This window comes from Heteronotia binoei, chromosome 11, assembly GCF_032191835.1.
Source record: "Heteronotia binoei isolate CCM8104 ecotype False Entrance Well chromosome 11, APGP_CSIRO_Hbin_v1, whole genome shotgun sequence".
NCBI lineage: Eukaryota > Metazoa > Chordata > Lepidosauria > Squamata > Gekkonidae > Heteronotia > Heteronotia binoei.
Window position 1 is genome coordinate 57,675,157 of NC_083233.1, and position 13,260 is coordinate 57,688,416.

Sequence of the window (13,260 nt, forward strand, 5' to 3'; positions counted from 1 at the left end):
CGGCGAGCCCGTCTTCAGTGCCCCCCACCACCATCACCACCACCCACCGCCCCCGGGCAGCCAGCGGCTGCAGCACTTTGAGGGGCCCCCCGTCGCCACCTCCTCCTCCTCCTACATGATGGTGGCCAAGAGACCCCACTTCGACTCCTGGAGCGACGGCAGGGGGACCATGCATGCCGCAGCCCTGGACAGCCACCTCTCGCCGTCAGCCTACTCCGGCCTGCCAGGAGACTTCACGTCCCCGGGCCCCGACGGCTTCCCCCAGCCACCTCCCCTGCAGCCCCCCACCGAGCACCAAGCGGCCTTGCAGCAGCAGCAGCGCCAGAACGCCGCCCTGATGATGAAGCAGCTGGCCGCCTCCCACCACCCCCAGCCACCGCGCCTCTGCCAGCCCAGCCTGCAGCAGCTCTGCCACCACCCCCACAACGCCGAGGCTGTCACTTTCGAGGCCCAGGAGAGCACCTGGTGGAGGGAATGAAGACATTTAAAAAGGTGTGCCGTCCCTTTAGATGTAATGGCCAGAACTCCTTTTGGAGTTCAATTAGGCTTGTCACACCCTTGCTCCGAGCTCCACCTCAGTGTCTCCTGGCTCCACCCCCAAAGTCCCCAGATATTTCTGGAATTGGACTTGGCAACCCTACCACCACTAGGGCATGCTGCCATCACCTGTTCAATTTAGGGTTTCCTGACCGAGAGGAACAGGACTCCCAATCCCCCTTGCCAGTTCTGAGGCCTGGCCTCAAGGTCCTCTTGCCAACCCAGCACCTGGTTATGACAGAGACCAAAGTCCTTCTTCGGGAGACCCCTGGAGGATTGGCACCCTTGCCAACTGTATGCCTTCCCTGGACTCCCCTCTTGCAATAGCGTGGTCTAAGGCGGTTGGGGAACCTATGTGGGACAGAGGGACTACCTTTTAAACAAATAAAACATTTATTTAAAATTTATAACTATATACAGCCATTTTTAAATACAGGGTGAACAGAAGTAATAAATGAAAGTCGGGATAAATGCTCCTTCTTTCCCTAATATATAACTGGCCCTGACCAAACCATCCAGAACTCGCTAGTCACCAAGACTCAAATCAAATTCTCCACTGCCAGCTTCCCCTGACAACTTTTAACTGCCCATTTCCCTCCAAAAACCTCTAATATAAAACCCAGTTCCTGCCCAGGAACTGGTTTTCCCTCCTGCAGCCTTCTGGGAGACCAGCCTGAAAGACTTCCTGTCTGTCTAGGAGGCCTCCTCAGAAGTGCTGCTTCCAGACAGGAGGGAAGGAGGAATAGACTAGGCCAAAGCCTTGCCTAGAGTTTAAGACTCCTCTAGCCAACTCCGAGACAAGCACAGGCCTAAAATGGCATTTCTCCACAAACAGCATTGACTACACCATCTCAGGCTCATTTACTTGTTCATCTTCCAACATTATATATGCCATTAAATGCCAACAATGCCCTTCAGTTCTCTACATAGGGCAAACAGGACAAACCGGCTCCATGTAGACTCAGTCTAGGAACACTTTGACCACTTGTATTCTTTTGAACATATTTTTTTAAAAGGAAACCCATGTACATCTGACCTCTTACTTAACTTCTGGCTTTTAAACTTGTCTCTCTGCTTCCTTCCTGTACCTTATTGGGAATTTTAACTTCTGAAATAAGTCTGTCTGGAAATACTCCCCCCCCCACTAGGCTTCCCAACCCCCCCCCCCCGCCCTGCCGGAGGACCCCTGAATTAGCAGCCTTTTCCCCCAATCTCCAAAAACGTCGAAGCGGGAGGGGTGGGGGTGGGGAAACGGAGCAGCCTCCCTTCGCGAGGTGCATGCTGGGACTCGTAGTCCTTGCATCCTCTCCGGCTGCTACAGGCGTCTCCTCGGGAAGTCTGGCCGGCGGAGGGGGGAGGAGCTCCGCCCCCAGAGGACCATGTGCGTTTCTACCTCCGGAGGCTTCAGTCACTGATTGAAAGGCTTCCTCTTGGGATGGGGTGTCTGTGTTACTTTGAAGAAGTTGGCAGCAACTCATGAGTAGAGAGGCCAGTCCCCCTTCAGTGTTGCCAGAAATGGGGGGGGGGGGGTCTGCTGAGTACTTCATTATTCTCTATGTGGAGATAGATTCTCATAGGGTATAATGGGGAATTGATTTGGGGGCTCTGGGGGCGATGTTTTTTGAGGTAGAAACACCAAATTTTCAGTATAGTATCTAGTGACTCTCCCCAAAGTATCCTCCAAGTTTCAAAATGATTGGACCATGGGGTCCAATTCTATGAGCCCCAAAAGAAGGTGCCCCTATCCTTCATTATTTCCTATGGAAGGAAGACATTTTAAAAGGTGTGTGGTCCCTTTAAATGTGATGGCCAGAACTCCCTTGGAGTTCAATTATGCTTGTCACACGCTTGTTCCTGGCTCCGCCCCGGTGTCTTCTGGCTCCACCCCCAAAGTCCCCAGATATTTCTTGAATTGGACTTGGCAACCCTACCCGCCCCCCGCCCCCCCACACACACACATATACACACTACATTCCTAGATAGTCAAAGACTAATTTTTGGATACTTATCATCAGACCTCAGATTCAGTGGGAGCTCACAGAAGCACAGCACCTTAACCTTTCTGAGAGTTCCACCTCCTGAGAGTTTCACCTCCTTGTCCATTGAATAGTGAGTGCAGCTGCATAACAATCCCTGGATGAGCTCCGCCACCTATATTTCTACAAAATGACTCCTGCTTATCGTAAAAAGTCTTTCTTTGATTTTTTGAGAAAAAATACAAAGAGCACTGGTGGATCAAGCTCAATGTCCATTTAGTCCTCCTGTTCCTCACTGTGGCCAGTCAGATGCTTCTGGGAAACTCCAGATGTTAGGAGGCCAAGAGGAGGAGTCTGGAGCTGGTTCCCAGTTCCTTGTTCACACTGTCTTGCTCTCCTCAGGATCCAGACATTTCCCACCCTCCTCAGGATCCAGACATTTCCCAACACAGAACTGGCAAACATATATTAGCCCACTGTCTCCCCTTTTGAGTTTTAAGTACCGATCACATAAAACAGTAACTGATGGCTCTACTCTTTGTGAGGTGGGGCCTGTCGCGGATGCGGAGGCAGCTGAGGCGGCGATCTGGGCTGAGGCGTGGCTGGCCAGTCGTAAGCGGAGCTGGGTGGTGCTGAGTGGAATTGGGCGGCATCGAGCAGAGTAAGGTTGGAGATACCCATACGACGGACACGATAAGTGGGGGGCTGGGCTGCTGATGCGGCCGGCCGCTGAAAGGAGCGCCGCCAAAGGGGGATTGGCAGCGACGACTGAGGTGCCTTTGGCAGAGAAGAGAGTCCGGGCGCTGTTAGGCATGCAAGTGGAACAAGGACCTTCAACGAACTGGTCAATTCCACAGGTAGCACTGTGGTGTCCTGTAGCGTGACGGGGGGTACAAGGGGGTTCTCGCCCCCCCCAGACCTGCCAGGTTACGCGGGGGGCATAGGACTTGGATCCTGGAAGATCTTGCACTGATTAGCACGACAGCACTTTCCTGAAATTTCTACCTCCATACCCTCATGAACTGCTAGTTTAATTGAGTTTTGGTTAATTAACCCGTTCTGATTGTTTTGTGGTATTGATTGGGTTTGAATGATATAAAAAAAATTGGCAAATTAATTTGTGGGTGGTTTATTAGGGAGGGATTCATAGTCAATTATTGCCATCAGATTTAAATAATGTGTTTTACCAATTAATGTACTAAGGAAGACTGGTGGGTTGGGCTTGATTCGGAAATTGGGAGCTGGTGGGGCGGAGTGGATTGGGGAGTTATCTGAGGGCAGTGCTAGTCGGCATTGGAGGTCGGCATTGGAGATGGTGGCTACAACAACGGTTACCACTAGCGAGGGATAACTGGCCCAGGGATTCCAGTGCTCCTGGGGTGGGGGAGGTATGGTGGTGGGAACAGACAACGATATAAGGGAAGGGGGCCGAGACCAGTTAGTGCTCAACCACCTTCCAGTCTGTGTCCCATCCCGATGGTGACAGGCAGTAGGACCAGATTGGATGACCCACCTCCGTCATTGGTGTTATGCAATGCCAGGTCCATTAACAATAAGACCTCTGTCCTTCGAGTGTTCCTACTTGAGCAGGACATGGACCTGGCTTGCGTGACTGAGACCTGGGTTCGAGAGGGAGATACGGTGGCCCTCTCACAAACAGCTTCCCTGGGTTACTCAGTCTTTCACCAATCACGGACTAGTGGGCGGGGGGGAGGAGTGGCGTTGTTCATATGAGAGGCTAACTCGTTTAGGGCTCCCTGCCCCAAGGATTGAAGGTATTGAATGTGCCGGCCTGGCGTGGGAGGTTGGAGAGGGGTTGGCGATTTGGCTGGTGTACCGTTCGCCTAGCGCACCAGCCAACGCCTTACCATCCCTGCTCGAGGCTGTAGCAGGCTGGGCGTTGGAGCACCCAAGGCTGGTGATCCTGGGTGACATCAACGTCCATGCTGATGACCTGGCCTCTAGTTCGGTGACAGACCTAGTGTCATCCATGGCAATGCTAGGGCTCTTTCAATTTGTTACATCTCCCACCCACCAGGCCGGGCACATGTTAGACTTGATCTTTGCGGCCAGGGTTATGGTGGACGATATAACCATGGAAGCGGTGCCATGGTCGGACCACCTTGCCCTCAGGGCTCGTATGGATGCTCCACGCCAAACCTGCTTAGGCGACGAGTATATTATGGCTCGCCTGCAGAGCTGGATGGACCCGGAACGGTTCCAAATGGCGATTCCCTCAATGACCTGGTTGAGACCTGGCATGGCTGGCTCTCCAGGGCCATTGATGAGATCGCACCTCGGCGCCCTCTGCGACCTTGGACTAGGCTGGCTCCGTGGTATACCCCGGAGCTATGCCAGCTGAAACAAGGCCTCAGACGACTGGAGAGGCAATGGCGGCGTACTCATGATAAAGCGACTAGAACATCTTATAGGGAGTTTATGAGGTCCTATGAGATGGCAGTCAAGGCCGCAAAGAAAATATACTTTGCGGATAAGATTGCGTCTGCAAATTCGCGCCCGGCACAATTGTTTAGGATAATTCAGAATCTCACTGTATTGCCACAGGGCAAGCCAAATGATAAGGAATTAGAGATAGGCTGTGAGGCTGTTTCAAAAATTTTTGCAGACAAGGTCCAGATGCTCCGCCACGACTGCCCTGCCATATTGGATACAGTATGTGAACTCAAGGCCCCATGTCTGTCTTCTGGTTTGATCCTGGATTGTTTCGACCCACTCAGCTTGGAGGGAGTTGACAGAATCCTTTCTGCTGCACGCCCAACAACTTGTGATCTGGACCCATGCCCCTCCTGGCTAATTAAAGCTTGCCGGGAGGAGTTAAGATGTCCTATACAGGACATCATAAATAGATCTCTTTCAGAGGGGCTTTTTCCAACATCCCTGAAAGAGGCAGTGGTCTGCCCTCTCTTGAAAAAGACTTAATTGGATCTGACCGTATTGGCGCATTATCGGCCGGTTTCAAATTTGCTCTTTTTGGGCAAAGTGATAGAGAGGGCTGTGGCATTGCAGTTGCAGAGTTTTCTGGATGATGCTTCCACTTTAGATCCATTCCAGTCTGGTTTCCGCCCGGGCCATAGGGCAAAGACAGTGTTGGTCACCCTCATGGATGATCTCCGGCGACATCTGGATCGAGGCGGTATGGCAGTGTTGCTGTTGTTAGACCTATCGGCGACGTTCGATATAGTCGATCATTGGCTACTGACCCGCCACCTCGCCGACACAGGGATTCAGGAGTCAGCCTTGCAGTGGCTTTCCTCTTTCCTTGAGGGTTGGGGACAGAGGGTGGCGATCGAGGGAGAACTTTCCCAGAGACACCTACTTAATTGTGGGGTGCCTCAGGGGGCTGTTCTCTCCCTGATGTTGTTTAACATCTACATGCACCCCCTTGCCCAGATTGCCTGGAGATTGCCAGTATGCTGATGACACCCAGCTCTATCTATTGATGGATGGCCGAACTGACGATGTCCCTGATAATCTGGACCGGGCGTTGCAAGCCGTGGCAGATTGGGTCAGGCTGAGTGGGCTGAAATTGAACCCAGCGAAGACAGAGGTCCTTTACCTAGGCCGTGGCGGGCTGGGGGGGGGGGGTGATCTCCCTGCCAGCTTTTGATGGTGTGCCACTGGTCCCATGGCACAGGGTCAGGAGCTTGGGAGTGCTACTGGAGTCTTCCCTGACAATGGAGGCCCAGATAGCAGCCACTGCTAAATCCACCTTTTTCATCTTAGGCGGGCGAGGCAGTTGGCTCCCTTCCTGGAACATGGCGACCTGGCAACAGTGATCCACGCAATGGTCACCTCGAGGTTAGACTACTGTAATGCCCTCTACATGGGGCTTCCCCTGTACTGAACTCGGAAACTGCAGCTAGTGCAGAATGCAGCAGCCAGACTGTTAATGAAACTACCTCGGTGGGAACATGTACAGCCTAGGCTGCAGGAACTGCACTGGCTGCCAATTGCATACCGAGTCCGTTACAAGGTTCTGGTTATTACCTTTAAAGCCCTATATGGCCGAGGACCTGTCTACCTTAGGGACCGTCTCTCTCCATATGTTCCCCAGAGGGCACTGAGATCTAGTTCACAAAATCTTCTGAAAATCCCTGGGCCAAAGGAGGCTAAGTTAAAAACAACTAGGGAGCAGGCTTTCTCGATAATAGCATCCCAATGGTGGAACCAGCTGCCAGAGGTGGTGCGGGCCCTGTGGGATTTTAACCAGTTCCATAGGGCTTGTAAAACCACCCTCTTTCAACTAGCCTTTTAAGTTGAACTTAGCAGTAACATCAATCCATCTTTATATATACTGAGTTTGTAACACCGTTTAGTTTTTACTGGATTTTAGACTATGTAATTTAATTAATGTATGAACAGTTTTATATTGTTATTGTTTGATTTTATTGTTGTTGTATCATGGTATGTACCATGTCCTGTAAGCCGCCCTGAGCCTGCCTCAGCGGGGAGGGCGGGGTATAAATAAAAATTTATTATTATTAAATTCAACCACAAATATTGATAATATTTTAAAAGCCTCTTCACTCAAAAAATGAGCGTTGGATCACTACAAACCATACATACTACATTCAGGACACTCTGTCCTACAAGGGGCCCTATGTTGTGCCCTGTCGCAAAGCATAGGCTTTACTAACTGCTCCATAAGAACATAAGAGAAGGGAGAGTATTTTATTAGAATGGTGAGAGCAATATATACTGAACAATGGGCAAGACTTTGTATTAATACAGATTTAACGGAGTATATGATGATCAGCAAAGGAACAAGACAAGGTTGCCCTCTATCTCCGTTGTTGTTTATAATGACTTTAGAAATTTTGCTGATGCAAATACAGGAAGATAAAGAGATAGAGGGACTGAAATTGAAGGGATTTTCCTATAAATATAGAGCATTTGCTGATGATGTTATGTTCATAAATGAAAACTCATTAAAAGTAACACCACTGCTCTTGAGTAAAATACAAGAATATGGAGAATTGGCTGGATTTTATATAAATAAAGAGAAATCAAAAATTTTGTGTAAAAATATGAGAACTGAAAAACAGAAAGAATTACAGAGCTCAACGGAGTGTGAAGTTACATCTAAAGTAAAATATCTAGGTGTGGAAATTACCATGAAAAATATTGACTTGTATAAAAATAATTATGAAAAGTTATGGCATAAAGTGGAAGAAGATATGTTAAAATGGAATAGACTCAATTTGTCGTTATTGGGAAGAATAGCCACAATAAAAATGAATATTTCACCGAGAATAATGTACTTGTTTCAAACTATTCCGATTGTGAAGGACAATAAACAATTTAGTAAATGGCAAAGGAAGATTTCGGAATTTGTGTGGGCTGGGAAGAAACCAAGAATTAAAATGAAAGTGTTAACAGATGCTAAAGAAAGAGGTGGATTTCAACTACCAGATTTAAAACTATATCATGAGGCGGTGTGCTTGGTGTGGATAAAAGAATGGATAATGTTGTTAAATAAAAAACTTTTAGCATTTGAAGGACATGGAAACAAATTTGGGTGGCACGCATATATGTATTATGGTGAAAGTAAAATGGACGGCTTCTTCTCACACAATTATATAAGGAGAAATCTGTTAAATACGTGAACAAAATATTAAAAATATGGAGATGAGAGAAAGCCGTTGTGGATAGTGCCAACAGAAGTAATAAAAATATTTGCTGAAGGTGAAGGACAGGGGCTATCATATGGTCAAATATTGAAAATCCAAGGAGGTAAAATCTAATTAAAGATGGAAGAATTAAGTAACAAATATGATTGGTTTCAAATTCAACAAATTAAGAACTTGGTGGAAAGTGACATTAAAAGTGAAGGAATAAGAAAAAAGCAAATCGAATTGGAAAAAGTTCTGCTTGGAGACAATGAAAAGTTGATTTAAAAGCTATATAAACTATTACTGAAATGGTCTACTGAAGATGAAGTAGTAAAATCTCAAATGATAAAATGGGCAATTAATGTTAATAAAGAAATACAGATGGAAACATGGGAATATTTGTGGAAGAACTCTATGAAAATTTCGACATGTTATAGTATCAAAGAAAACTGTTATAAAATGATGTACAGGTGGTATATGACTTCTAAAAAGCTAGCAAAAATGAACAATAAGATGCCAGACAGATGTTGGAAATGTAAAGAACATGAAGGTTCTTTCTACCATATGTGGTGGACTTGTGAAAGAGTGAAACATTTTTGGCAAATGATTCAACAAGAAATTTCAAGAATCTTGGGATATGAATTTAAGAGAACTTCAGAGACTTTCCTATTGGGATTACAAATGGAGAAATTTCCAAAAGAAGATAGAACTGTTATTTGGTACTTGCTTTCAGCTGCTAGGACATTATATGCGGCGTTATGGAAGCAAGATAAAATACCAGAAAAATGGGACTGGATTGTAAAAGTTATGTCATGGACAAACTGACAAGAATCTTGAGAGATTATGATTTAGAGGGATTTAAAAGGGATTGGGATAAATTTAGAAAGTACATAGAAAAAGAATGGAAATTAAAAGGACACTGGGTGATTTTTGAGAATACCACTTAGGTTTTCAGAAGAAAAAAGAAGATGAATTATAACAACTGGGTGGGACTTTATAAAGAATAAGAAATGGTGTTTTTTAACTTCGTTGCCAAATTTTATATATATATATATATTTCTTATTATTAAGATTCGTTTAAAGTTAAAGATACCTTTTGATATTTGATATTAACTGACACCGGCGGAAGTCAAGATTTGGGAGGAGGGGAGGAGGGGAAAGTGTAATGTATGGGGAAGGTAGTAAGAGTGAATATTTTATTAGAACTGGATATAATTACTATATATTACCAAACAAAATTGTGTTTAACCATAAGAACATAAGAGAAGCCATGGTGGATCTGGCCAATGGCCCATCCAGTCCAACACTCTGTGTCACACAGTGGTAAAAAAAAACCAGGCACCATCAAGAGGTCTGTCAGTGGGGCCAGGATACTAGAAGCCCGAAGAATACAGAGTATCACTGCATCAGACAGAGAGTTCCAACAATATGCTGTGGCTAATAGCCACTGATGGACCTCTGCTCCATATGTTTATCCAATCCCCTCTTGAAGCTTGCTATACTTGCAGCCACCACCACCTCCTGTGGCAGTGAATTCCATGAGTTAATCACCCTTTGGGTGAAGAAATACTTCCTTTCATCCATTCTAATCCAACTGCTCAGCAATTTTATTTAATGTTCACGTATTATGAGAAATGCTCATGTTCATTTAATGTTCTCATATTATGGGAAAGGGAGAAAAGTACTTCTTTCTCTACCTTCTCTGTCCCATGCATAATCTTGTAAACCTCTATCATGTCACCTCTCAGTCGACGTTTCTCCAAGCTAAAGAGCCCCAAGCGTTTTAACCTTTCTTCAAAGGGAAAGTCTTTCAACCCTTTAATCACTCTAGTTGCCCTTTTCTGCACTTTTTCCAATGCTATAAATTTTTTTTGTGGTGTGGTGACCAGAATTGCACACAGTATTCCAAATGAGGCCATACCATTGATTTATACAGGGGCATTATGATACTGGCTGATTTGTTTTCAATTCCCTTCCTAATAATTCCCAACATAGTGTTGGCCTTTTTTATTGTAGTTGCACACTGTCTCAACATTTTCAGTGAGTTAATTACCATGACCCCAAGATCTCTCTCTTGGTCAGTCTCCACCAGTTCACACCCCATTCAGTTGGTGAGTGGGTATCCTTTCACGCCAAGGAACCATCCCTGGGCAGGGAGGGGGAAAGTCTTGGTAGTTGGTGATTCAATCCTCCAGGAGAAATGCAGATTAAGAAACGGGGGCATTTATACCCCCAAAGTAACTTTGGAACACCCAGAATCATGCATTCTTTGGGGGCCATGATGTGCAAGGGGAAATGCACTTTTATCTGGTCCACATACTGATTCTGGCACTAAGAGCTTCCATTTGGGGTTTCCTTGGGAAGCTTATATGCAGGGCTTTTTGTTGAAGGAAATCCTTTGCATATTAGGCCACACACCCCTGAGGTAGCCAATCCTCAAAGAGCTTACAGGGCTCTTAGTACAGGGCCAACTGTAAGTTCCATGAGTATTGGCTACATCAGGGGTGTGTGGCCTAATATGCAAAGGAGTTCCTGCTACCAAAGAAAAAAGCCCTACAAACCCTGAATAGCATCTTTCCATTATAAACAGAGAGGTTTTCTCAGAGGGGACTGAGTGTCAGACATTGGAGAGCATTACTGTGTCATTATGCTGAATGTATTCTGTAACTTGTTCCTTGACATGACTAATTCCATTTTTTAACTCATGTTACTAACTATGAAGCAGAAGACCTTGCATATCAAACAGTCTTAGAAATGTTACTAACCCATGCTGTGAATTCCTCTGCATAACACTAACAAAGCAATAGCTCTTTGAAGATAGCGAGCCTCAAGGAGAGCCAGCAGGGCTCCTCTGTGAGAAAGGGAGCTGCAAGCGATAAGAAGTGGGGAGAGTGTTACTTGTAGTATTAGAGTGTGAGAATGTAAGGTTGTTTGGAAATGCTTTGATGTAAGGCCTTAAAACCCATGTATGTTTCAATACTTGCTATCAGTTCCAATAACTGCCTGTTCAGAACTTTGAGATATCAAATAAATGCTACTACTTTTGCAACAAATGATGGTCTGTTTATTTTGAGCTCCAACGTCTGACACTGAGTCCTGACACAGAAAACAGCTGCCTAAGGGGAGACATGTCTAAAATTATGTCCTGACTGAAGAACTGAAGTTTCTTTTAGGCAGACATGACTATTAGTACTCGAGCAGGCTTTAAGATTACTTTGAATTGTAACCTTCTCTGGGTTCCAATTGAATCAAGGTTACTAGATCATTTGGCAGATCCGGCTTACAAGGCCCTGCAGTCTTCCATTTAATCTCACAACTCTCTTCCACATGTCTGCCTAGAAAGCGGAGCAATTAGAGTCAACTGTTGACAAGCTGTGACTGCCACCAAGCCACATCAAACACATATCTTTCAAATTAAGATCAATGCTGTTTGCCTCAAAAAAACCTCCTTCCTTATTCAGAATTCCCTCTCCTTTTTCAGTTCAGCTATCAAATCAAACGCTCTTGTCCTGAGTGCAAAGAAGCCTGCAGTCATTGCCCAGGCCCAAGTTACTAGCGCTTCAGGCCCCAAACCTGTTTAATTCTATAGCAAGATTTTTTAAAGGATATACAAAACTTAGTGTGACCTAGGAAACAGCCTCAGAAACCCAATTTTGTTCCCAGGTAAGAAAAGTAATAAAATGTGCAGAGTGGTAAGCTTCAGTACTGCAGTCCAAACTCTGCTCACAACCCACGTTCAATTCTGCTGGAAGCTAGGTTCAAGTAGCCAGCTCAAGATTGATTCAGCCTTCCATCCTTCCAAGGTCAGTAAAATGAGTACCCAGCTTGCTGGGGGTAAAGTGTAGATTACTGGGGAAGGCAATGGCAAACCACCCTGTAAAAAGTCTTCTGAGAAAACATTGTGATGTGATGTCACCCCATGAGTCAGTAACGACTTGGTGCTTGCACAGGGGACTGCCTTTACCTTTTAGAATAATAATACAGAAAAAGATGTCTCTGAGCATACACATAGAACAGTGAACTCATTGTTGAATCACAACCTGTCTCTGTGCCCATTTATCTGAGCAAAGTGGGAAATCTTGGAGACTGAGGTTTAGTGCCAGGAGTGAATTCCAGGAGATTTTGATTGTTGAGACGTCTCTTTTTAGAAAGAATAGGACTTGGAGGTTCTGTAAAACTCTGCCCATCTGTCTGAGTCTTCCTTCTGCTTCTTAATTTTTTATAAAGTATAAAATAATCATTGCATACATTCTTTTTATATTATGAACTCTGTAGCCAATAAATAATACAACATGCCTAGTGTCACAGGAGCAGATATTACATCTTGTTAGAGTAAGGCAAAATACTATTTTCAGTCATACTTCTGTTGTTGCAGACAGATGAAATTCCCTAACTAGATTTGCCTCCCCATTTTGAACAGAAAAATTAACTGCTGCTTTGCTGATTTTTCTCCTTGATTGAAATACACCATAGCACACTTTGATACAGTACTCGTCCATCTGCCTGGGCCTTAATCTAACAACGAGTGAAATCAATGAGCTTCATCCAATTTTTAGTGGTCCCCGTGTCTCATTTCTAATGTGAGAAGTGCTGGAAAGCCATAAACAAGAATATCCAAAGACTGACAGAGATTTTGGAGTCTTAGAAGTGGGGGAAAATTCTGGTTGAGGCATAGATCCAATTTAAGCCAGGAAGCATCTTGAAAGAGAGTTCCAATGTCAATGGCCACTGACAAAGGTTAATTTGAACAGTAACTGGTACTTACATGGCCAAATGGATCAAGATGATTGTTGGTCAGCTTGAGTTTTTGGAAGGAAACCAGCTGTCTCATCCAGTGGGCACCAGTAGCTGGTGAGTCCGGATGGACATATAATCTTCCAGGCATGGCTGGTTCTGCTTTCCCAGTTACTGACCTAACCAAAAGAAAAACAAATGTTTTTATAGCTGCAATTTGCAAGCAGATTAAGATCTACCAACAGCTTCGCACCACCAGTTCTATCCCTGTCTTATTCATATACTCCATATTCACCACACTATCTCTGAATGCCACATAAATTAATCTGAACTATTCTTTCCCTGCCTCTGTATCACTAATATTTATTGCACAGCGCAGC

At 45.3% G+C, this 13,260-nt stretch overlaps 1 protein-coding gene across 1 annotated transcript in view; it reads right to left on the bottom strand.

Moving 5' to 3' along the window:
* TBX5 (T-box transcription factor 5) overlaps positions 1-13,260 on the bottom strand; it is a 139,627-nt gene that overhangs the window by 44,619 nt on the left and 81,748 nt on the right. The window contains exon 5 of the mRNA XM_060250066.1: positions 12,912-13,059. Coding sequence (XP_060106049.1) covers positions 12,912-13,059 — 148 coding nt within the window. The remainder of the gene's footprint in view (positions 1-12,911; positions 13,060-13,260) is intronic.